This window comes from Aulostomus chinensis, chromosome 22 (genome assembly GCF_037954235.1).
Source record: "Aulostomus chinensis isolate RoL2024-O1b breed Wild chromosome 22, RoL_Achi_v1.0, whole genome shotgun sequence".
NCBI classification, from domain to species: Eukaryota; Metazoa; Chordata; class Actinopteri; order Syngnathiformes; family Aulostomidae; genus Aulostomus; species Aulostomus chinensis.
The window spans coordinates 7,837,774-7,863,700 of NC_141341.1; the positions used below are offsets into that span (position 1 = coordinate 7,837,774).

At 41.3% G+C, this 25,927-nt stretch overlaps 4 protein-coding genes across 5 annotated transcripts; 2 read left to right on the top strand and 2 right to left on the bottom strand.

The window, feature by feature from the left end:
* Positions 1-1,024: 1,024 nt before the first annotated feature.
* LOC147240592 (cathepsin S-like) lies at positions 1,025-3,185 on the bottom strand. Its single transcript, XM_086192586.1, has 8 exons — positions 3,050-3,185; positions 2,612-2,739; positions 2,300-2,422; positions 2,006-2,152; positions 1,699-1,923; positions 1,451-1,616; positions 1,266-1,368; positions 1,025-1,195 (listed from the first exon to the last, which is right to left on the bottom strand). The coding sequence occupies exons 2-8, from the start codon at positions 2,729-2,731 to the stop codon at positions 1,096-1,098; spliced, it is 984 nt and encodes a 327-aa protein (XP_086048712.1). The 5' UTR covers positions 2,732-2,739; positions 3,050-3,185; the 3' UTR covers positions 1,025-1,095.
* Positions 3,186-4,150: 965 nt separating this feature from the next.
* On the bottom strand, positions 4,151-10,081 carry LOC147240593 (cathepsin K-like). Of its 2 annotated transcripts, none has more exons than XM_086192584.1 (8): positions 9,947-10,081; positions 9,019-9,142; positions 8,764-8,886; positions 5,970-6,122; positions 5,666-5,890; positions 5,199-5,364; positions 4,486-4,591; positions 4,151-4,385 (listed from the first exon to the last, which is right to left on the bottom strand). In XM_086192584.1, the coding sequence occupies exons 2-8, from the start codon at positions 9,136-9,138 to the stop codon at positions 4,286-4,288; spliced, it is 993 nt and encodes a 330-aa protein (XP_086048710.1). In that variant the 5' UTR covers positions 9,139-9,142; positions 9,947-10,081; the 3' UTR covers positions 4,151-4,285. The 2 variants fall into 2 exon arrangements, with proteins under 2 accessions (XP_086048710.1, XP_086048711.1); XM_086192585.1 differs by having other exon boundaries at positions 9,019-9,139; positions 9,947-10,026.
* Positions 10,082-15,950: 5,869 nt separating this feature from the next.
* On the top strand, positions 15,951-19,511 carry LOC147240594 (leucine-rich repeat and immunoglobulin-like domain-containing nogo receptor-interacting protein 1). Its single transcript, XM_086193074.1, has 2 exons — positions 15,951-16,399; positions 16,980-19,511. The coding sequence occupies exon 2, from the start codon at positions 17,009-17,011 to the stop codon at positions 18,836-18,838; it is 1,830 nt and encodes a 609-aa protein (XP_086049200.1). The 5' UTR covers positions 15,951-16,399; positions 16,980-17,008; the 3' UTR covers positions 18,839-19,511.
* Positions 19,512-20,287: 776 nt separating this feature from the next.
* vps72a (vacuolar protein sorting 72 homolog a) lies at positions 20,288-24,875 on the top strand. Its single transcript, XM_086193096.1, has 6 exons — positions 20,288-20,702; positions 21,956-22,108; positions 22,396-22,516; positions 22,969-23,145; positions 23,485-23,629; positions 24,022-24,875. Exons 1-6 carry the CDS (start codon positions 20,586-20,588, stop codon positions 24,410-24,412), a joined length of 1,104 nt encoding a protein of 367 aa, XP_086049222.1. The 5' UTR covers positions 20,288-20,585; the 3' UTR covers positions 24,413-24,875.
* The last annotated feature ends 1,052 nt before the right edge of the window (positions 24,876-25,927 follow it).

Sequence of the window (25,927 nt, forward strand, 5' to 3'; positions counted from 1 at the left end):
CAAAGAACTGCACGCATTCCTCGCTGTCATTGGACTGAAGGAACCTGTTTCCTTTAGTTTGACTTTAACCTGCTGATTACTGAGAGCAGTTCTACTCTAAATGTGAGTTCAATTCAAAATTCAATGTACTGTGTGTAGAAACTGTAGGTGTTTGTATGTGCAAGTATGGACTTTGTGGAACAAAAGATCAAGGAAAACTTAAAAAAAAAATGAAAATTTATTGTGTGTTGTCTTTGTTTTGTAAATGACTGAAAATCTTGCTAACTTCAGTATTTATTACTTCTGGATATTGAGAATATTTTAGTGATGCTGAAAAGGTGCTGTAATTATTTTATGTGAGAATTGTTCATCATGCTGGGTTTTGCACTTATGTGCCATTTATCCAGTTCTAAGAAAATGGAAATAAAACTTGAACCAAAAAAAAGACAAAACACCTTACATTGTTGCATTGCGTAACCTGAGAAATGCACTTCAGAGGGAAACAGATTTAGACGTTTTCCAGTTTGTTCATTTAGCCAAATCTTTGATGAAATGCCGTACAAGTGAGGATGTATTTTTCTATCAGTGTTCCATATTAAAGGTGCATTTAGAATCTGTACAGGAATACAGCATCCATTTGAAGAACTTCAGTATTAAAGTTCTTAGCTCTAGTTATAGAATGTCACAAGTTGAAGTTTTCCAGCCTGCATGCATCTTTAAAGTTATAGGTTCAGGGGGACTCTGAAATTATAGTTTTAACAGCTGTTCAGCTAATATTATGCAAGTCTACATTAGCCTTTGCTAGCTCCCCTTCAAGAGGGTCAGGACATTTCAGGTTGGATACCCAGCAGTATTGGGGAAAAAAAAAAGAAAAAAAAAAGAATATGGTGCAGACATGCCAGTGTCAAGCCTCCACATCAGGTTCTAACTAGCATAGCTTTAAACTTCAAGTGTTGCTACACTTACAGCAAATTTGATGGGAATTTTAAGGTTAGATTTTCTGAGACTTCTATACTGTATTTAAAAAAAACAACAACCTGCAAACTGTAGCGCAAACCAGTTTAATAAAAACAACTCAGTATTTAGGTTTTGTATGTAGTACAGGCCCCACACAGGTCACATGGTAGGGAAGCAAGCATAGAGTGCAATGCCACACTGGTTATTTTGGTTCCGAGCCATCTTGATGTAGCCTTCATCGCCGTAGTTTATGCCCCAACTGAAATTAAAGCATTTATAGGTTAGAGTCAAATAAGACTTAAAAAAAAAAATCAGACTCAACAACAGACCTATTTTTGACCAGCCAGTAATCCTGTCCCCTTTCTCTGCCGTAACCTACCGCCAGCACGCCATGGTTCACATTATGGGTGCATGTGTGGTCTTTGTACACACCTGTATAAAAGCAGAACTGTTATTTGTGAAGGGTCACCAGCTGCAGTGGACAGACCACTCATTGTAAGGTTGAGCTTCTCACCGTGGCGATAGAAGACAAATTTGGGCCTTGAGGCATCAATGGCAACAGAAATGGGGCCGATGTGCTTTAGGGCCAACTTCAGTGCCGATTCATCCCCCTCTGGTATGAAGCCATAACCAGTACAGCTAGCAGCTCGATACTCTGGGCTGTACCTGCACCGACCATGCTGAGAAGACATTGATGTCCAAGGTTACTGAATGTGTTGCAGAGATTGTCCATGAATGGCGACCACTGTTTGAAAAGCTCACCTCTCCTTGGTAAGGGTAGGCTGTTTCTGAGTCTATGCCCTCATTCTTTATTACATACTGAAAGGCATTTGTCATGAAGCCACCGTTGCACCCATGGTTGCCATATTTAGTGGAACAGTCCACCAGGTTTTGAGGACTCAGGGACATCAGGACACCTGTGGTTTTCTTGAGTTGCCCTTCGAGAGCTCCAACAGCACTGAAGGCCCAGCAGGAGCCACAAGAACCCTACAATTATGGCAGAAGTGGGCCTGTGACTGCCAAGTTCCAGAAATATACAGCAAGTTCATGCAGTTAATGAGCACCTCACCTGCATTTTGACCTCAGTTACCAGGCCTTTATCCCTCCAGTCCAGAGAGGACAGTTTAGAGTCTCTGCCCCAGCTGAAGTTGGATGGAATCCTCTCCAGGTCGGAGGGCACAACAATACCCAGAGTCCCCGTGATCTCCTCAGTGGTCTGAAAAGTTCACATTACCAGTGAGTCTGCATTTACAGCAATGTGATTTGTCAGTCGTATGACTAGTGTTTTGTCATGTTTTCAGTCACTTGAGACAACTTGCAAGCCTGCTAGTGCGCGATTGATTTGGTGGGACATCATCCTCACCAAGTCTCCCAGGTGGTTCATTGCCAGCTCATAGGTGTGTAAGCCCAGAGAGGTCTCCAGGTTGTGGACATTGATCATGTCCAGGTTCTTTTCCCATATCCGCCTGCGGCCCAGCTCCTCAATCTGGAAACATGGAGCAGATTCGATTTAATCAGCCATCACTCAGGTTAGTTTGGTTGATAGATTTGGAGACGATCAGGATCTGTGGAAGTCAAAAGTTCTTAAACGAGCCCATCTTTCTAGTTTGTGCTAATACATTTCACGTAAGAATTCAGATACTTGAAAGAAGTCACTCAAAGGCCTTATTTCTACCTGATGAGGATACACTTTCTTGTGCATCTTCTTCCATAGCTCCCAGTGTTGATCCAGATCTGGGCTGATAACGGCCGCTGCAAATCCACACACGAAGGTGAAAAGCAGGCTCCAAAACATTTCTGGATCTGTGGTAATGAGGACAAATGTTTTTATTAGTGTTCTAACTCAAGACTTGATTCAGATAAGACTACGTGGGGGGGGGGGGGGGGGGAGACATGACACACCATCTGATAGCAGTTAACAAGGAAATAAGAGACCAGTGGATTCATATGATCCAGTGAATGATGCCAGCATTTTTTAAGTCACTTATTTTACATTTTTGCAAAAAGCTTGCTTAAAAAAAATGTAATTGTGTGTTGGTCTTAAGTTTCTTATTAGTGAATCACCAAAAATATAAACCTCACTTTGCTGGTAGAGCACTGAAACACAACCCACCTGAGCAGATGACCTGGGGAAACCTAGGTTGAAGCCACCATGGTCCTGCATTTATTCTGCAGGCTGCTTGCACACCTGCAAATGATCAGAGGCAGCAGCCCTTGATTTAGTGCTACTTCCTTTACTGCAGGCTTGAACTTCCTCTTGCCAATTTAGATTTGGAAAGTGTACATCTGTCTTGAGGGTGTGTTTATATAAGATTCAGTTTTATACATGAAGCGGTTGAAGAACGTTGTATTTGCATCTCTTATTCCAAGAATATGCATGAGCGGATGGAAACCAGCAAAGCAGACGTAGCCTGACAGATGGCCTCATGAACCCACTAGTGTACGCACTTAAGCTACAAAAATATAATTAAGAAATATCAGTATTAAAAATCCATCCATCCATCCATCCATCCATTGTCTTCCGCTTATTCCTGTTAAGGGTCGCGGTGGGGCTGGATCCTATCCCAGCGGCTACGGGTGAGAGGCGGGGTTCACCCTGGACGGGTCACCAGTCCATCACAGGGCCAACACATAGAGACAGACAACCATTCACACTCACAGTCACACGGTCAATTTAGAGTATCAATCAGCCTCGTCCCCTCTTGATGTCTTTGGACTGTGGGAGGAAGCTGGAGTACCAGAGAGAACCCACACAGGAACGGAGAACCTGCAGACTCCACACAGAAAGATCCCGTGCTGGAGCCGGGACTCGAACCTGGAACCTTCTTGCTGTGAGGCCACAGTGCTGACCACTGCACCACCGTGCCGCCCAATATTAAAAATAAATACATCAAAAAGAATACAACAAACTAAAGAATATTACATAGGATAAAATGTGACTTAATGTAATATGTATGTGTTTAATATTTACAGTATATTTGAAATAATCTGTTTCCTTTTCCCATGAGTGCTAGTAAGAATAGTAAAAATACACGTACACACACAATACTGAAAAATAAAAACACTGATTAAAAAACATTCGTCAATGCAGAAGATGAAGATGACAACTTAAAGAAATAAAATTTTGCAAATATTCACTTAAAAAAAGAAACTAATGAGAAATGACACCAATCAGACACATTAGAATATTGAAATATTATTTATTGTATGTTATTTATAAATTATTTAATGCTATTTTGGTACTATAGTTCAGCACTCACAGTAACACCTGGAAAGTATGTGATGAAGATGCACATTTGATCTCGGCTGCAAAGATAAATAACAGGGATCCAGGCAAGCGGTCCCGTATTCACAGTGTGGGGTAGACGGCAATGCTGGCGATGCCACAGAGATTATTCTTGTTCCTGGCTATTCGAATGAAGCCGTCTTCTCCCCACGCAGTTCCCCAGCTAGAATGTGAGATATGAGTCACCCATGTGTTTATTTGTACTTGTAATGATATGAGATATTTTGAGGGTGAACTCGTGTAACACCCCTAGGTGAGTGTACCTGTTCTTCACGAGCCAGAAGTCTTCTCCCCCGTCTGACCCGTAGCCGACAACCAGAACAGCATGATTCACCAACTTGGGGTTACAGCCGGGGACGTTGTACAAACCTGGAAGATGCACGAGATTCATAATTATTCCAGTCTGCTGCCTGACACAAGGAACCATTATTCCTCTGAGTTTACTTTAAATAATCATCAAGTCAAACGCTCTGAATTGATGCGAGTTTTCTGTCCGTAAAATAAAACACAACAAAAAAGGAGGGCATTGGAAACACACACAGATGACTTTTAATCTTCTCTATGAATCTGACCCCTTCGAACATTTAAGATGACAAACACGGTTAAATTCACAGGAGCACAGGCTGAATAAGTCGTCGTGAAACTTCAGCTTCACAGTGGTAAAAACATAATCTTCTTTACTGTTTTTGGGAACATTTAGAAACATTTAGAGTGTTGAGATGGAGAAGGATAAACTTTAGTCCTCCAACTAGTTTTGTGAACCACAGAAAAAAAAGAAAACACCAAAGCAAAAGAAAAATTCTACAATTTTCAGCATATCATATCTCTGCATAGGAGATGCAACATTTTAAGACTCTGGACATCAAAGGATTCATGAACCAGGAAGTGTCTAAGACAGTGTCATGGTAATAAGATTTTTTTTAAATAATGCCCCTTTCAATTCTGTCCATTAAAAATGAATATTCACAAGTCTCACCTCCTCTGTAGAGATGGAAAGAAGGCAGCATGGCGTTCATGGCTACGGCGATTGGTCCCACGGTTGCCACGGCAACCTGCAGCATCTTCTCATCCCCCTGTGGAAGCATGTGGAACGTGGAGCAGTAGCCGGCTTTTCCCTCGGCAGAGTAGCGACATTTGCCATTCTACGAATACATACATTAACAGTAAGAATTTCATTATTCTTAAAACAAGTAAATATTCATATTTCGTAAATAAAACAGAATTATATAGCTGCAAACACAAGATTGTACAGCTTCATTTGTACAGTCACATTAAATAATTTCAGTGTAGAACAGCATTAATATGTACATTTCATTTGTCACAGCCCTTTAGCTGTAAAAGGGACCTTAGGTACAAAAAGCTTCACTGTATCTAAACCCTTGTGACAAAGGAAATCAAGAATTATGGCTGTCAGTCTTTCTCTGAGCTGCTGCTGAGGATGACCTGGTGTTCGTAAGGGTAAAACCCCTCCGAGTCGACGCCTTGGTTGCGGATGATGTAGCGGTAAGATTTAGTGATGTAACCTCCTCTGCAGCCGTGGTTTCCGTCACCGTTGCTGCAGTCCACCAGGTTCTGTGGGCTCAGCGGCACAAGGACACCTGTTTGCTTCTTCATCTGGCCTTCCAGGGCCCCCAAAGAACTGAAGGCCCAGCATGACCCACATGATCCCTGGTAAATGAGAGGATAATACTATGTTGGGTTCTGGATTGATTGACCTGATTGACAGCTACCTGATGATGCTACTCACTTGGTTCTGGACGGGACTGACCAGGCCTTCCTTCCTCCAGTCGACACTCTGTGGTAACGTGAAGCCTCCGACTTCCTTAAAAGTGAGATTGCTTGACCTTTCAGGCTCCTCCATCTTCAAACCATTTAGCCTCTCATTGACCTCCTCTGCTGTCTTAATAGAGAGCAGAGTTTGTAAGTATATGGTGTCGCTAAAGATCAGCATGACCTCTAATGATGTTGTTAATTGCCCAGTTACAGAAACCTTTCGTTGCTGCATGCCAACATTTATTAGTCAGGAATGTCGATCTTTGCCCCAGCTACATTCTAACAGAGATTTTTAATGTACAAATAGTCTCAAAACCCATTCACGTGTTTCTGTTTTGTATATCGTGTCTTATTTGCTCTCTGGCTGTTTGCCTGTTGGTCCTCGGGGGACGATGCTGTAGTCGTTGCTCTACACTTTTCCTGGGAACAACAAAACAAAGCCAACACAGATGCTCGAGTGCTATTTCTGGACTGCGGCTCTGCCTTCAACACTGTCCAGACATCTATGCTGGCAAAACTACGGCTTCCCACTTCCACCTGGAATTAGATCTTAGATTTCTACTGTACGGAGCTCAGGTAGTAAAACGTGACATCAGGAACTCTCCGGGGGCTGCTGGCTACACGGTACTTTTACACGCTTGACTCCACTTATTAACACCATTACATATTTGAATTTAGAGATGAAAAAAAACAACCCTGGGATTGGGATGGAGCACAAATGAAGCCCCCAACTCCAGCAGCTGGTGGATGACGCAGTTGCCTGTGAGGAGGAGAAGCGAATGAACACTGACCAAGGAACTCGTCCAGGGTCCCAGGAAATGCGCAAAATTTTAGCCCCTGATGCTTTGGATGGCTTGATCTTGGTTCTGCATATCAAAAATTAGTCTGAGATGGTCAGAAAAAAGAAAGCCCCGCAGCTTCTTTACTCAGTGAGAAGGCCGGGCTTCTTTGTCGCCCCTCCTCACTCAAGCCCACAAGGGTCTGGTAGGCAGCATCCTCACAAGAAGCATTGCTCTTGGTTTGGACCCCACTGAGGAGGAGAGAGGTCCTCCGGAGGATTACAAAGATGGCAGCGAGGATTATTGGTGCTCATCCTCCCTCCACAGACACTCCGGTGCTGCTAGAACAAAGTTGCCCTTCAGTCAGCGCTTCCATAAAAACCTTTTTTTTCCAGCAGCAATGAGACTGGTGGTGAAAGTAGTTCTAGCTGAAATGTCATCTCATACCCCAGCCCATAGTATTTGGATTTCTGCCTTCAATTTCTGCCTTGATGATGCTCCTTCAGGTCCAGCAGCTCATTTCTGCTCCTCTGCACCGTAACTGTACAATCCTCCTGTCGTCCGTAGCAACCAACATGACACCTCTGTGAATCCGTCCTCACATTTGATCTCAGAGACAACGATAACACCTCCTCATTAAAGATTAATGGCAGGAGATCAAAATTCTCCAAAACATCGTTGCCAGGGTCCAGCAGAGCTTAAACTCCTATAGTAGGTCAAGCAAATGGAACCATGATCCAAAATCCTAAATGTCCTCCAAATTACATTTTCCTTAACATTTAATCTCGTCTTATCTGAATTGTCTGCACGTAATGCCAGTATTTCATCTCAGAGTAGTCCTCTCCTTGTAAAATATAACATTCATAAACATCTCCTAATTTTAGCATAAATATTTTTCATGGATTAATCCCTTATTCTGGAAAACCCTGTTTCATTAAAAGCTTGAACTGGAGTATTTTAGCAATGAAAAATAAGGAATGTATGTATATTAATCATATTTTGAACTTTGTGTGGATCTCAGATGTACAGTATGTTTTATATAATAGCTATGACTGTCTACATTGAGCCAGCCTACACTGGATTAGATTAATCAGATTATATAAAGGAAGATTAGGGGCTGCTCCATAGGTTTGGGTATAAATTAAGCCCACGGGGTGCAGGTTTAATAGATTAACAGTGTTGGTTAGTGACAACCATCTTGTACCAAAAGCCAAAAAGGTCAATGAGTGTTAAAGGACTTTAGGCTGTGATGTCAAGCACTGATTTGCACAGAATATCCCAGAGATTGGTTACAGTGCTAGGACCACCGGTGCTCAGTGCTTGTCGTGAGGTTTTTCCTCCACTAGAGGTCTCTCACCTACACTTGTAGCACAGACAGTGGTCTGATTTTACTCTCGTCCCCCCAGGTCTGGTACAACTTGTACGGTACAGTCTGTATCACTTGTTTGTTGTCACCTTGAGCAATTGAAGATGATTCTGAGCAGTGGAAATGTACAGATGACGATACTGCTACTTTCTCCTTTTTGTCTTTTAAAAAAAAACAACCTCTGCATACACAGTGCTGCATAGAGACTAATCAAGGGTTGTCATGTAATCAGAGGCTGATTCACCGAGCGAAGAATTAGATGTTGCGCTCGAACGACGACTACTTCCCTGAGTGTTTTTGTTTTCTCAGCGACTATGAGGAGAGGTGCGGTGTGAAAACACACAATGCCACTGCAAAGGTTGAGACGTCCTCTCCTGTTGCAGAGAGTGACTGAGATGATTCAGCATTAGTGGGAAGCAGCCAGGATATTCGCTGCTGTGGATGGATTCGTCTCTGTCCAGGTCAAATGACAGCAAGCAAATCATCTACAAGACAAAACCTCCCTTAGCGCAGTTTGGTCAACGCGCACGAAGCTGTTCGTGTTACTGGTGAATGACTATCGATGAAGAGCTCAGACAGGCTCTACTGGCTGCTTCTGCTCTGCTTCTCAGAGGGATTCAGACCATGTCGGCCAGGTGGTTCAGTCCCAGGGTGAAGCGGTGCTCTCCTGTTGAAGCCTCCTGGTTGTGTCTCAGCACCAGTTTCATGTTCTTCTCCCACACTGCTCTCCTGACGACCATCTCAGCCTGAAAGGAACATGAGCACATGATGGCGCGTGCGTGCGTGTGTGTGTGTGTGTGTGTGTGTGTGTGTGTGTGTGTGTGTGTCAATGTGCATGAATGGAAATAAGACTGAAAGTTGACGAAATCCTACCTTACCTGGTTGTCATAAACCTTGCGATGACGTATTGTCCACTCCTCCCACGTTGTATTTGAGGCTGACGATGAGTGGCAGCTGACCAGGACGGTCAAAAACAACAACGAACTAAAACAGTGCATCCTTCTAAAAAAAAAGAAAAAAAAAAAGGGGGGGGGGCACATTAATTTCCAACTTGCGTTGAAACAGTTCGCTGATTTATCTACGACTCCTCTGCAAATCTTTTTTTAGTCATTTTTCATATTTTTGGCCCTCTTACATGCTTTTATTCTCCTCTCAGATGAATCTGATAGCCGAACTTGTTGCCTACAAACTGGCATTGGATCGTTCATTAAAAAAAGACCCGCAATTTCATGATTTTTAAAACATTTCACAAACGTTAAGCCTGATCATTAAAGGAAAAAGAAGAGACTGATCTTCCCCCAGACCAAGAATATTTAACCATATATATAAAAACCAGTCTTTATGTTTCACAGTTTGTCTCCATTTATACTGTGATCAAGTATTATATATATATATATATATATATATATACTTCGATATTGATATATATTTCAAATATTTTCTGTGAATAAAATTAGGTATTGATATTTTCTAGCCTGCATTCTGAAAATTTTGCTCAGAAATCTGAATTATTTCTGTTCCCCTGGTATGAATTTGGACTGAAATATTTGGAATCTATCAGAGTCATTTTTTTTTTCTTGGTATGAATGATTGAAAAATCACTGAGCTTCTCCTCGGCCGGACAGTTGTAAAACAACACCACACAGTAGTTCAGAAGCGAAAGTGCAGATCTGCAGTATTTGTACTCTCCGTCTCTTTCTTAGCAAATCTTTTCTGCCCTCTTTTCATCCCCGCAATAAACGTTGTCATTTCTTGAATCTAGACAAACTACACCACAACAAATAAGAAGGAAAAGATTGAGTTTACCTCGTTGGAGTTTAATCAACAAAGTTATGTTATCTTGAAGAACCAATGTGCCTGTTTTGTGAAGTTTGGAACTTCAGAAGTAAAAGAGGAAGAATCGTTTCCTCATTCTTCCCGCTCTCAGTTGTGTCATGTGAATCTCATTTACAACCAGCAGCAGAGATGCAAAATAACCTCCCACCGAGCAGAAGCCGCAAAAGTTTCATCGTATACTGTAGTTGCGTGCGAACAAAACTTACTCTGGTTTGAATTCTAGAATACAGAAAGACGAGGGACCCCGAGTGAGACGGATATGTCACTGTGGGTGGAAGCGTCGTGGACTTACAAATGATGAGTGATTTCGATGTTGTTATTCAAAGCCAGAGTGCCTGGCTTGGTGCTTTTGCTGCGGAGGTTATCAGGGGTTTGACCTTGTTTGATTAATTGCTTTCTTTAGCTGGATGGAGGAGGTCGTGTCTCCGGTGCTGGAATGTTTTTTTTTTTCTCTCTCATGTGCTTCCTCTCATTGAATAACCTGCTTTCTCCCTGGTTATCCTCCCTGGTGTGGACATGTTAACTGTTTCTGTGAGTGCATACAGTATCGTACCACTAGAAACCACAAAGCTACCGAAGAGCCGAGCAGAAACACTGAAAGCCTTTTATTCATCAGTAAATATTCAGCGACCTTCCTTTTAACGCGCATTTTTCTTTGACAATGTAAAAGTACTGCAGAGGCAAAGAGAGTGCAAATGGAAACGAGCCTTTTGGTGAACGCATTGATTCTTTAAATGTTTATTATGCATTTTCATTAAAAAAATGCATTAAATTTAAATCCATATGAAATGTTTAGTAATTTTTTAGAGGCTGGTGTATTCATGAGGGGAAAAATGATAAGTTAATAGGGTTAGGGTTTGTTTTTTTTAACTTTTAGTAGCTTTAGTGAATCAAATATAATAATAAAATCTACTTCAATGGTTTAAGTCATTTAATGTGAAGAAAATGAAACTGCAGTTGATTGTTGTTTGAATAAACCTCTAAAAGAATGTTAAGTGTCCTAAAGTTAGAAAAGAAATCATCACAGAATGGTGGAAATGCTCTCAAATTCCCAAATGACATATTTTTCTTGTACGGCTTTAAAATCTGTATAAACTTTGACAATCCTTGATTAAAGATACTGTTCAAAAGATGCATAAAAACTTAAATATGAAAAAAAAAGATAGTGAGATTTCAGGGGGAACAACAGAGAATAAATCATACATAAATCCCAACAGTGACGTAACTGTAGAACAATAAGAAGAAGAAGAAGAAGAAGAATTTTTAAAAAATCTGTCAATGACGTGAAGGAGGGGCTGCACTCCAGAGCTGGTCTGATCCCGGCGTCCTTGTGGAAGGTTCTGAAGTGAACCATTCCCCAGAAAAATCCCAGCTGTCACCACGACGGGGAAGAACGACAACGAAACGATCTGCTGAAAACGAGGCAGAAGGATGTTACGCAATGTTGACGTTGGATTTGGCTGCGATTGGCTTTCATCTCTGATCTTTCCTTTTTCCTGGATCCGGGCTTGGACGGAGATTCGCTGATGAATGCAGGTCCCCCCAAGGGACCAGATGGCCACTTCCTGACTCAGCATTGGCTCTTTTTCCATGGTGGTCACACGTTTAGTGTGTCAACGCGTCACATAATCTCAAATGAGGGACACCTGATTTAACACGGAGCCTTGAATTCAGGCCTATAGGGTGAACGAGGTCAACAGTCTGGTGCATTTATACTCATGTAGCTTTGCTGAAAATTACATAATAACTGCATTATAATATATAATATTAATATATTAACATAATAATATAATAATAATGATAATATATTATAATAACTGTGCATCTTGGGTCATCTAGGAAGTACATTTTTGAATGAAAGCTTGATATTTGCTGCTCGTACAACAAAACAATGGATTTATTGCGCCGCCATGAGTTTCCAATATCTGGCCCACCAGTTGTGAGCGGCATGCTTACAGATCAATTCTTATTCACCTCTGATCCAATATGATTTGGGAAACACAGCTGAATTTATTCAGCGTTGTCTTTTGAATCGGAAAACAAATGGTCAAGATTACAGCCATGACTCCTTCGCAAGGGGAGTCGCAATTTTCATCCCAAGTGTTCTGAAAAATACCGGACGAATTGAAAGGACAACACCGCGCGTGCTGTTACAGTCCTATTTTGTATGTTAAATTTTTGTTTGCTCACAAAGAAATGCTGGAGTATTTGAATAGAGGCCAGAGGGAAGAGACAGGAACTGGTCAGGGAGCCCTGAATTCCTTTATTCCTGCATGGAATGTAAATCTGTCCCGCTCTTTTTCCTCTTGAACTTGTAAGTGTCGTCTCCACATTTCTAAACTTACAGGTCTCTCTAGGCATGAGTTAAAGATGAAGTCATACCGTGACAAATCATTCCTCTTTTCTGCTATTATATATTGTATAATAAGTTGTTTCCAAGGTCCCTCTAAGGTATGTTTTAAATTCTTCTTTGCAATAACCTCATTGTACAATAAATTACTGTACAAAAACCAATAAGTATTGAAGAAGCTCACAGACAGATTTCTGTAGTAGGATGGAACCAGGAATCCCCTGATCCACCACGTCAGGAGGGCGGCATGTTTAATGAGGTCGCACTTGACTCATGTTTCTGATGAAGAGGAACAGAAAGCAGTGAATTATCCTCACTCAGATGTCAACCAGTCGTAAAGAACAGAAGAAAATCACCTCTGATTTTGGGAGTTGAGACTTGACACGAGTTAAGTTTGTGAGAACTTTTGCAGCATAATGTTTTATTATTCTCAATCGACTCGGTTTAATTTCATCACGGGCGCTATTTATGTTCTTGCTGGGGTGCAATATTCAACTCTCACTTCAGGGTAATTGTGTTTCCTGTCTGGTGTTACGAGTGGTTCGGGGTGAGGGAGTCTGATGTGAACCCCATGGAGGACATATCCTTGCTTCTTCATTACATCACACAACTGCACCATCAAGACATCTGGGATAAATCTGCATGCTGCGAAACCCATCCATCATTTTTTAATATGTTTTAAATGTTTTTCCTATGAGGCACAGTTCAGTGCCTCGGCCTGTTACCAATGCCCCTCTAGTTCAGGATTGACTTTTTTTTCTTCCTCACAGATTAATGTCAACTCTACTGGGCATGAACCTGAAGCGTATTCTTCTGTTTTTAAGTGTCATTGCTTAGATTCATTCCCATCTGGTGTTGCTCCTAAATCTCCACGTTTGGCTGACCTGTCGCTGCCTCCGGTCATTCAGAGTTGGACCGAGTCCACAAGCTAGTGCATATAATCCCCCCCAGCCTGCAACGAGCGGCAGCGCCGTGTTGTTGCCATGAGGACAGTAAAGCAAGAGGGGAACCGAGCTGCAGCAGCACTCCTCTCCTCCAGAGCTGAAGCTGATCCGTCTGCGTGCTCCTCTCAGATTGCAGGTTTTGTTTGGATGTAATTTTGAGGGACTTAAGTTTTGAGGTGATGCTGCGGAACAAAACGATGTATTGTGTTTTCACATTCTCTCTACTTGTGTCTGCATCGTATTCAGATCTCAGATCTCAGAGAACTATTTTCTTCAACACAAAATTTTGAAAATGGGGCAATTACCGACTGAAGAGGGGGTGAGTAACCTTTTTTTTTTTTCCTCTGCTTTCTCTTCAAGATTATTTAAATTCTGTGCCTTACATCCTTTGTATCTGAGTCCTTAAAGCTGCCAACCTTCAGCGAATTTGAACTTTGAGCACTATTGTCACTGCGTGGCGTGTGTCTTCTCTGAGGAGTCATCCTCCATCGTTCTCCACTCTGGGGAGGCACCAGCAATCACACAGTGAGGTGTCCCCCGACTCAGTAGTGATAACCGTTTTGTACAAAGAGACCGTCTGAAAATATCATCATGGATTCAGTCTCACCTCACTTCACGCTGCTTGTTTTACCGCAAGTGTAAATAGGAGACTTTTTTTTTTTTTTAGTTTATAACTGAATACTTGTTTTAAAATCAAACTAATAGAAAACTAATCAATTAGTCTGCAGAGAAAATGAACATGAATTCAGTTCTCTTTGGCAAAAAGTCGGTTATTGGCTTTATCAATCGTGGATGACATTTGTGGAGACAGATGAGGAATTAAGAACTAAAATCACATCAATGTTGTCCTCTTGTGTCTTGCCCGTCTGTCTTGTGTTGCATCTTTCAGCATGACAACATGTGAGGAGAGCTGCCAAAGCTGAGGGCGGCTTCACACTCCAAGGTGTCATTTCTTCCTGTTGCTTCCCCCCGCGGAGATTCACACAGTGAGTTTCAGCAAGTTGTTTTTACAGGTTCACCTGGAACTGGCCGCTACCTGTTTGCATATTCCCACGAGAAGAACATGAAGTGCTGCAGAAATTATTTTAATAATTTGTTTGGTCTCTTGATCTATTATTTGATTGCAGCTTCATTTCAACTGAGAGGGAGTTCAACATCTTTATACAAGCTGGTTTAGTAGCATTCAAGCGTTTTTGCTGCCACCTGCTGGTTGCTTTTCAGGAGTTCAAATAAGCTTGTAACTAAAGCAGCAACAGCAGCAGCAGCAGCAGCAGCCCCCTACTCACATAAGCATGACGCCACCATTGATTTAATCTGACTTTAGACACATAATGTTGTTGTTTTCTTGGTTTTAATGGGATCCAAACCTTTTTTTTCTTTTCCAGTTTTAATCATTTGTGTCTTTCGTCTTACAAACTAGCATTGTTAACCTAAAATGTAGGTATTCACCTGCTTGTGTGAGTTATGTATTTTTCGAATAGTGCAACTGAAAACATATTCCTAGTGTCCTAGATGTTTTCATTCAGCTTAAATGTAATGGAGGGAAAATAGAGGGAAAAAAGAACAACAAAAAAAGTCCGTGACTGAGCCAGAACCTGAGTATTTTACTAAACCTTCAACTAATAAACAACAAACCCCCATCAGAAAGAAATAGGTTTTCCAAAAGTGATAAGCTCTCAACGCCTGCAGACCCAGTTGCCTTTGCTGCACCCCCCTCCCCATTATATCCTTTTAAATAAATCCTACAAGCACAACATTCACAATCTGCCTCCGCAGTAACCACGGTACAAACCATCTATCAGATACTGCATCTAAAAAGAACGAGTGTCGGTGTGACTTTACAATTTGCGCAGGGGTTTGCATCGACTGAGCGAGTGTGGATAACGGCGCCGTGAAGTCCTCTGTGCCTCACACGGCGAATGTTTTACTTCAAAGTGTTTGAATAAATCGTTAAAACAAATTTGTACACATGAGACTTTCATTTCTTGTTATGAATATTCTGGATATCCTGTCAAGATGACGTTAAGCCATTCACAAGACTTAAAAGCATCAAATGCAAATTTGTGCAAATGGAACGGCAAAGTTGTCCTGTAGATTCAGAACTTTATCCAGACATTGTGGTTGAATGTTGGCTTCCTGGGGTTTATGGACTTTTTGTCAATTGAAACTTAGATTGTACTGTAGGAGAGGGCCAGAGCCGTCACGTTTTCTCTACATAACGCTGTTCAAACAATTACACGCCTGGCTAGTTTAAATATGGATCTGGCAAGGAAAATGTAATTAATCGCCGGAGGAGGTAAGGCAGTGGTTCCCTTTTAACCTTTTCTCAGAGACCATTTAGAAAAGCCTGCATTTATGCGGCTGATGGGTAACTTAGTCTCTATGAGAATACCTAGAAAGCATCAGTGTGGATGTCAGAGATGCAAATCAAACTCTCAAACATATTGTCTAGTATAATCTTTATTCCTTAAGTCTCCGTAATAATCCTCAAACACTTTAATCTAGTTGAAAAAGCTACGACAGTTGTGGTTCAGTGTGACAGCGTGAGCTTGGATAAGCACCCATCATCGATGTGAGTATTTGAAATGCAAATTAAACTCTTTTTTTTGTGGGGGGGGGGGTGATGTGTGTAAAATTACAGCAACGCAACTGACCACCGAGCAGGATCAGAAGTAGAGAGGTCCAACATTCTGGGCGTCAACTTTCTTGTTTTTACATTTTCTGCCTTTAAATGTTCTCATGGCTGTATTTTATTAGGATGTTGTACTCCGAGGACACTAAAAATATCAAGTTTCTGAAGGTAATGATGTCATTTCCTATATGACCTGTGTCTTCCTCTGTGAATGAAACTTGCACTGCATTTAGGGTAACAAGATGGCCGAAGGTGAAGGAGGCAGAAAGGATGAGACGGTGTCTTTTGTAGTCCTGACATGATATTGATAATATTGCAAAGCTGTGAACGACATACAGGCCCTCAAAATTGTACAGTCGTAGTCTGACAACCATGATTTCGCGTCACATCTGACAAAATTTGCACTGTTTTTCCCCCAGTGTTTATAGACTGTAGAGGACAGAACGCCCCGCCAACAGCTGTCTGGTTATGAAAAGCTACTTCCTGTTTTCTAAGAGGTGAGAAAAGATTTCAAACACACTGAGGCTGCTTGTTTATTCATGTCAAGAATTAAAATATCACTCTGCAGCATCAATGAACAATTATTGTGTTCATTTGGACAGGGAAAAAATAAAACATTCACTTAAAAATGGAAGTAATCGGTCACAAAATATTTGACATTGACTGAATGTAAATGTTTTTTAATCTATTTTTAAAAAATACTTGCTAAACTGAATACCATTTATAATGAAACACCAATGTTACAAATATTTCTGGTGATTAATTTGTTTTTTACTTATGTTTTTTTTCAGCATATTTTTTAAAATACAGTGGAAAAAAAGGAATTGATTACACAAAATATTTGCCTCCATGTAAACTGTTAATTTATTTCTTCAAATAAAGACTAAATTTATCATTATTTATATCGAAGCGACATTTTTCAGGTAATGAATTACACTTTTTTTATATAAAAGTTGTTTTTGAAATACAGTGCAATTCATGAATGCTGGCGCTTGTATTTGTGTGTAAGTAGGGCAGTTATTCATGATTTATGATGTGACATCAGGAAGACTTATGCCTTTCATGCTCTCTTCGCAGTCGTCTCTCTCAAGCAGGCAGGCCGCCAGATGTTTGTGAGCGTTGCTGTCCATCAAAGACTGTGCTGGGGCGCTCTCTACCTGTTGGCAACAGGGCTGGCGGTGTCGTTTGCAACACGCCAGCCGTGTCCTCGTTCCTGCCTCTGCAGCACCGAGGCGTCTGAGGTGAACTGCTCGTATGGCCAACTCACCACGGTGCCTGACAGCCTCCCCCAAGATGCAAAACAACTAAATTTAACTCATAATAAGATAAGAACTCTGGTGCATCAGCAGTTTCAGACTTTAAAACAACTTCTTGACTTGGATTTAAGCAACAACCTTCTGGGAATAATTGAAGAAGAAGCTTTTCTTGGCCTGCAGAGCTTGCTAATGCTGCGTCTTGCTCGCAATCACCTAAAGATTATTCCCGTTGGAGTGTTTGCTGGTTTGCCAAAACTCCAATTACTAGACTTAAGTGAAAACGAGATCCTCGTTTTCCTCGATTTCACTTTCCGTGACTTAGCAGCGCTGCAGGTTATCAAAGCAGTTGAAAATGACTTTGTTTTCATCTCTCATCAAGCGTTCGCTGGCCTAACGAGTCTACAAGAGCTGCACCTCGATGCCTGCAATCTCACTGCTGTGCCGACAGAGGCGCTCACACAACTCAGTGGGCTGAGAAGCCTTCATCTACCCCGCGTTGGTCCTCATACACTGCCAAACTACTCTTTCCGTCATCTGGGGCGGCTAAAGGAACTCTTTTTATCTAATTGCCCCTGGCTGGAGACTCTGTCTGGAAACAGCCTCTTTGGACTAAATCTTACATCCCTCACTATTAGGAACTGCAATCTTAGTGCTGTCCCTTACATCTCTCTGCACCATCTTGTATATCTTGTATACCTCGATCTCTCTTTTAACCCTATCACCTACATTCATGGAAACCTCCTCGGTGGCTTGCTGAGGCTTCAAGAGTTCTATCTAGTTGGAGGGTCACTGCTGCGTATTGAACCCGGAGCATTCAGGGGTTTGGTACATTTGAGATTGCTGAATGTATCTAGAAACCTTCTCAACACATTGGAGGTGGGTGTTTTTCATTCAGCGGACACCCTAGAAAGTCTGGGACTAAACCACAACCCCCTGGTATGTGACTGCCGTTTGCTGTGGGTTGTGAGCCGACGCCTGTATCTGGACTTTGGTGGTTTCCCGCCTACTTGCTCTACTTCCGTCCAGTTACAGGGCTGGAATTTCCTGGACTTTTCTGAATCTGATCTCCCAAGTTTGCTTACTTGTCAGCAGCCGCGTATCCTGAGCCGCAAACCCCAACAAGTCAGAGTAGATCAGGGGCACACCGTAGTGTTTTACTGTAACGTTGAAGGTGACCCTGTGCCATCTGTCACCTGGTTAAACCCACAGTTAAGACCATTATCACCCATCGGTAGAATACGAGCCATCTCAAATGGCTCATTGGAGGTTCGCTATGCACAGCCTCAAGACGGTGGCACTTATCTCTGTGTGGCATCCAACGCTGCAGGAAATGACAGCCTGCCTGTCAGCCTCCATGTTCGAAGCTTTCCATCATCTTCTAAAAACCCCTTTCGTCTTAAAAGCTGGTTTCCCTTTCCATCTGCCTCTCCGGATGTGAACGGACCCCAGAAGCTCCCGTTTGATGTGAAGACATTGCTGATAGCAGCATCCATTGGGTTTGTCTCATTTTTCAGCTCTGTGAGCGTTTGTTTCATTTTCATGCTCTTCTGGAGTAAAACCAAAGGGCAAATAAAACACACAGCCACAATCGCGTACGTGCCACGGAGCGCCATGTCAAGTAGTCAAGGAGGCCGAGGCAACTTTATGGAGACAAGCAGATTTACCATGAAACTGATATGAGTTGATGCTTTTTTAGTTCATTTGCTGTAACTGGGCACAAGGAACATTTTTAGTCACCAAATGTCGAGCTAATAATTATTACACTCACGATTCCGACACAATCTAGTTTTAGAATCTTGCTGACTTGTGCCCAGCAGACTCATACTGTTGATGAAATCATATTGTCTGATGAGCATGTTAGCTGGAGCCTAAATTGTACAAAAGTGAAAAAGACCAGACTGTGCTAGTATCAGTCCATCTGGACTTCAATGAGACTTAAATTTACATGTTAGGAATATTTAATAAAACATGGATGTCATTAATCTGCTTTATTTTTTGTGTCTGTTCCTTAAAGATAAGAAATAAGGTAAGAAAACATGCATGTAAAACAACCAAGTGTGCAACATTTGAGGCTCAATGCATGTCAAGTTTTGAGAATATTCAGTTAGTTGCTTATTGCCCAGGTTGATGTTTATGTGTAAATAACTCTATAGAACTGATATTGACTTTGATCAAGAATCTGTCTTACTTAACTTTATTTTTCTTTCTGTTTTTATATTTGGTTTCTGAAAAATAATCAAGTGTGTTATGATCATACACAAGAAGGTATGAGAAAGCCGTGATACAGTATAACAGCAGCAGTTTAACCTTATATTAAGGTTCATGTACCTATGATTTTATTTAATTCGACATGTTTTGCTTATCCTTTAATATTGTCGCATTTATTTATTTATTTATTTATTTATTTATTAGACTCCCTCTCTTTGTTTGATTTTTGTGTTTTAATTGCTCATGAACTTTTGAAATGCATAAAATAAAGTGATTACATTCACCAAAGTGTCCTTTTTTTCTACTGTAGTTACTGAATGCCTCTCTAGCCAAAATGTTCATGAAGAATAGCAGATTGTTTTCACATTGTGATCGTACAAAAATTTGGGTCACATTTAAGTGAAAATGTAACAGCAGCACCAATTATTGCCAAGATCTAAGGACTTTTATGATATTATAATGATCAGCATTTATCGCCAATTAAAAGGCATTTTCTCATTTTGTTTTATGCATCAAACAATTAATTGAGAACATATGTAGATGAATTTGTAGAGAAAACATGTAGTGCTTGCAGCCATGTAAACCTTTATGTAACAGAAGTAGTGCACCTGACTTTCATTAACTTATCTTATAAAGTTTTTATACATATATAATAATACATAATAAAATGTCAATTCTTTCACTACAATCTGAGAGGTCTAGCAGTAATGTCAGGTATCAATATATTTGTCATACAAAAGACAACAGTGAGATTCATCCAAATTATGTTGTTGCCATGGCAATAACACATAAGCTTAGTGGGTCTTATTTACATGACAGCATCATCGTTGTTAATTATGATTATAATTCATTAACGTGATGGAAATGTTGTTGTGTTAAAAGTTGTTTCGCGTTCCGCTTTGAACCGGAAGTACATCTACTGGAACCGGAAATGCGTTTTGCGCAGGAGCTGAGCAATGCAATGTTGGACCCGCTTGTTAGCAGTTAGCAAAACATTTTTGATAGACTATGGGAATGGTCGCGGAATACCGCAAACCAACATGAAGTTGAAGCTTCGTGTTTTGTTTAATAAATACAGATACAAGTAGATAATTTGATAAACACAGGAAGCAACGGGGCTCCCACAAAATATCCTTTATTAGGTGAAGTTGGCTGACAATTGCTAACGTACCATACGAGATACTCAATTGTTAGCATCGCTGAAGCTATTATTGAAAACATGAGTTTAGCAGTTCACCGCGAACCCCGAAAGACTGCGGGGAACCGGATGTCAAAGTTGTTGGATGCTGAAGAAGAGGACGAGTTCTACAAGACGACTTATGGAGGCTTCAACGATGTGAGTAATGACACGAATAGAATGAGTGAGCATTAGCCCCAAGCTAGTTTAACTTGATGGAATGAATGAATTCTCCGGCTGACTCCTCTAGCTTTGTTTTCAGGAACGGACTTTTTCAAATTCGGTCTTCTTTGGCTGAAATTTATAGTTTCGAGAAAATAGTGGATTAATACTATACGATAATAGTTTGGCATGAGGTCACTCTCAGGAGGAAATAGTAAAGTCAGAAGCATCCCAAAATATTAATATTTCGTCACAGTTGGCTCGTATTGGTTAACGTGCCTATGTACATTAACAAACTAATATTTCTCAAATTCCAGCAAAAGTCTAAAAACAAACACAAACAATACGATTGAGTTTATAGTTTAATACTTTAAAGCCATTCACTCAGCATATTAAATTTTAAATCACAGTTAAATGAAGGGGAAATGGATATATTATTTTTGAGTAGGTAAAGCAGTTCAGTTGGATAATTAATGTTTTTCTTACTTGTCATCTATTCTTATTGTTATAAGTGACCATATTATTTGCATAATCTAATCTGTTTATAACTTAATACAGTTTAATTGACCACACCACAAACTGCAGCATCAAAATGATCATAAAATATCTCTCTGAGTGGTCAAGAACTTACAGCCATGCTGTTAAGACTTGGCATGATGTCTGCAGTTGACACACCACTATAAACAATAACGTGTGAAGGTCATCTGCAGTTGTCATGGATTGCTTATCAGACTGGAGCTTTAGAGAAGTGGGTTGAGTTCCCACCAGTTTAAGGGTCTCAGTTTATACCAGGTCCTATCAAATGTGCACAAATCCACAGCAAAAAGAGAGAAAAATGAATCTATTCAAACAATCTAGTCAATACAACAGACACAGGCTCCCAACATGTGCGTTGTACTGTTCATTGTGGTTTGCGTCGCTGATCATCAGAACCACCATGCCAATATGATTCATTCCAAACTCCAAAATATCCTCTCTCTCAGGCCATCTTTAGAGCTGAGAGCGTCAGCCCTTCTTGCGTCAAACCTAGAAAGATTTGAAGCACTCCAGCCAAAATATGTGTCAGAGCATTGAACACTGTCTGTGTTGTGCTGAAAGTTCATTTCATGTGTTAAAATGCTGATTTATTCCCCAGGTCTTGTAACGGCAATGAAACTAAACTTGTGTTGGTTTTATTTCTGGAGTAGTGCCTGAGCTTCATTGTATTTCATAACATTTTAAGTAAACTTCTCCCCCTTGTCTCTTTGCAGGAATCGGGAGATGACGAGTACCATGGCGAACATTCTGACACGGAGGATGAGGTGGACAGCGATTTTGACATTGACGAGGGGGATGAACCTGACAGCGACCAGGAGGAAGACGCACCTCGGAGGAAAGGTCGTGTTGTCACCAAAGCTTACAAGGTAGTGACAGTAATATCAGGAGCTGACAGATCAAGTTTCTGCAGTAAAATGAGAAACCCATGAAAGTGCTTTATAGTGGCTGGGGACTCAGCACCAGAGCATCGGTTGCCTGGTGTCATCCTCTCAACAGCAGCTGAGAGAACAGAGTGTTACTGATGGAGTTTTGCCACCACATTGTCATCTGAAGCTGTGAAATGAGTTGAATGTTGGCAAACTGGCATTTGGTCTTTCTCTTGAATGTATTTATGAGATGGATGGTTTTGTTTTTGTCTGTGTTTATTCAACAGGAACCTATAAAGGTGGCCAAGCCCAAACCCAAAAGACCCTCAGAGGAAACCAAGAAGGCCGAGAAAACTAAAGTTGAGCTGAAAAGGAGGATTCCACAAGAATTTCAAGACTTTGGAGAGAGTAAGTTTACTTCAAACTCCCAAAATATTCCTTCACACTCCTGCGGCGGGTAGGGATGGAACAGCTTTCATGAGGTGTGACGATTATTAATATGACCATTTTGTAATTTAAATAACCAGTAAAAAGTATGTTTGATTACCATGTTTGAAAAATACTTGACTGCACGTTTGTGACTTGCAGTTTTCATGATGTGACAATGCAGCAGCAGGTTATTGTCCCTCAAAACTGCTGAGATGACCAAAGTAAATGAGGGTCACCAGCTTGCTGCTTGCACCTGCAGACAGCTTGTAGCGGGTTGTGATCTGTTGTATGATAACAACATGATGATTATTGCACAACTGTCTCAGTGGAGTCCTCAAACCGTGCAGGTCAACGCAAACAAAATGTCTCCTTTGTTTGAGTTGTATGCCTTCTCTCCCTGTCTGTCTGTCTCTCTCTCTCTCTCTCTCTAGCTCGGAAGTCTGTGCGCCAGTCCACCAGTGAACACACTCGGAAGACCAACCTGCGGTTGCAAGAGCGCCAGGATGCCCCTCGGCGACGGAGAGGCGCCCACCGTGACCGGCCGCTAACCCAAGAGGAACTGTTGGCTGAAGCCAAGATAACAGCTGAGATCAACATTCGATCGCTGGGTATGTTGAAGTTTTTAAGACTTGTACAGAACTACACTTACCTTCATGAGTTTTGTCTTGGAAAATAACCAGACAACTAGCACTGAGATCTTTGTGTGATGGTCATGCGTCTGATTGTGATGTTACCATTTTTCTCTGTTATGCTTTTTATGACTTTTTATTTCCATAAGTCTTCCTGCACAGATTAAATTATGTGAAGACCAATTTAATAAACTGAAGATTAAGCTGAGCAGTTTGGCTGATGGATACATGTGAATAAAACTTAATATTGATAGTTTTTGATTTATTTGAGATATGGGACTCACCGCTGAATGTTTGACATTACAATTCTGAATGTAGAAAACTATGAACGCCTGGAGGCCGACAAGAAGAAACAAGTCCACAAGAAACGACGTTTTGAGGGACCAACTATCCGGTACCACTCTGTCTTGATGCCCCTCGTCTCTCTCTCGGCCCTGAAAGAGGAAAACGTTGATGTTGAAGGGTACGTATGAGCTCCCGATGGACTTATTTGCCTCTGGATTTCATTTGACCTCTCTGAACCACTGTATAATTTTGTTTTTGTGTTTTGTTTTTTTGTCTGTAATCTGCTCAGTTGAAAATACAATTTTGCTTCAGGTGCTTTGACCATTTAAATATTTAATCCCTTTCAGATCATCATACACTAAACATTATACTGTATGCCCAAGGTTACCAGTTATGTGCTTTGGTCTGGAGATTTATTTTGTAAATGTTAAGTTTTTCATTTCTTTGACCCCTCAGAACTTGATGAAATTAACACTGTCAAAGAATAACATCACAAAAAGTTAATTTTGGCAAGGACTTTTTCATTCAGTGTGTGTTTTTATAAAGTTGTCATTTTTTCATTTTCCAAAGGTTGGATCAGGACGTTCCACAGACGGCTCCGACAAACCCCGGCACACCTTCCCAGCAGCCCGCCGGAGGCTTGTGCTCTCGTACCTACGTAACTTTTAGCGATGACGAAGCTTTCGATGCAGCGTTTCCTCGCAGGGCGCAGTCGAGTCCTCAGGTTCCTGTCCAGGAGGTTTGTCCAGTCACCCACAAGCCCGCACTGTACCGAGACCCAGTCACTGACATCCCTTACGCCAACACACGAGCCTTCCGCATCATCAGAGAGGCGTACCGCAAATATGTAGCCGCTCATGGCTTTCCCAACACTTCTGGAGGGGTGACGGGACTCGACTCATCAGCACCTAAGGGTGCCCGCCAGAAAATGGTGGTCAAGCAGAGTGGTGTTGCAACATAGATTAGAGAAACTTCACAATATTTTTGTAATGTATTTTTTTTAAATTTCCTTTTATTTGTGGGAATGACATGATGGGAAGCTACAACCACGTCCTCACAACCAACAGGAAAACTGTCTGGCTTCCTGGCACCAGGAAGTCAGAGTAATCTTTCAGACTGCTGAGCGCTCATTACGGTAGTTGCCTTGCAGTTGCTGAAGCAATTAAAGCTCATGTGTTGTGTGCTAACATGACGTTATAAAACAAGCAGCACGTCAACAACCAGCCAACCTCATCAGGTGTTGCTTTCCCTTAAACTCCAAGTCTTACCTGTGACGTCCCTTGTGTGTAAGGTTCGTGTTGTAGATTTATACCTCAAATGACAAATCTTTGTTGACAGGATTTTTTAAAAATGGCCTTTGGAAACTTCAAAAAAAAAAAACAAAAAAAAACCTCTGCTTTTTTTTTTTTTACTGTGAAAACTTTTTTTTTTTTTTACTATAAATGTAAATATTTTGTAACAAAAAATAATAAATATTTGAAACTTGAAATAGTTTAAATTCAGTATTTTTCTTGATGTCCGATCGATCAAACCAACCCTTTTTTAACAAGCTAGACACTGTGTGAAGGAGCCTGTCAGACATTAATAATAATAATCATCAGAGAGTCTGTTGAGAGTCTGCGACACCCCCTCCCCACTGATACCATACACTTGTTTCAGCTATTTTGTGGTGGCTGTTCAGAATTCTTGCTCAGCAGTGGATCAATACAAATCTTTGTGGCCCTTATCAGTGAAAAGTCAAGTCAAGTCAATTTTATTTGTATTGCACCAAATCACAACATAAGTTCTCTCATGACACTTTACAAGTAGGAGTAGCAGGTCCAGTACCACACTGCTTCAATGAATTTACTCCCAACAAGTCTCTGTGAGGGAGCACATCCTGCAACAGCGGCGAGGTAAACCTTCCTTTTCACAGGCAGGAACGGCAGATCCAGGCTCAATGGGGACGGCCTTCTGCTTTAACAGGTTGGGAGGAAAGAAAGAAGTAAGGGCGGGGCAGAGACAAAGACAGATGATGGAGGACAACAGATATACGGAAGGAAAGAGAGGGACAGCGATAAAGAGAGAGGGAAAGGGAAGAGACTGATGGACAGAGCAGGTGGAGCTATGCGTGGCTACTTGAGCTTCTTCAGGTCTGCAGCCTCCTCCAGCAGCACCCGGGATCTGGGATGTGGGGAGCCCGAAGGCTCCGGAGAAGAAGACGAGTTAGTAACACATATGAGAGAGCCCAGGTTGATTAAAAATACCGTAATATCCCTCCACCAAACTAAGGCCACAGCTGCACTGTGACAACTACTTTGAAACTCTTGACGAAAACGAGCGTCGGCATGTCGAGGCGGCTTTATTCATTTCCACTAAATACCCTTGAATAACTTTAATCTCCCAGATTCTACTGATACAGTAGGATCTTTTGCATCATGACAACTTGATTACCGAGAAGTCAAATTACAAAAAAAAAAGAAAATCTTTTCCAAAA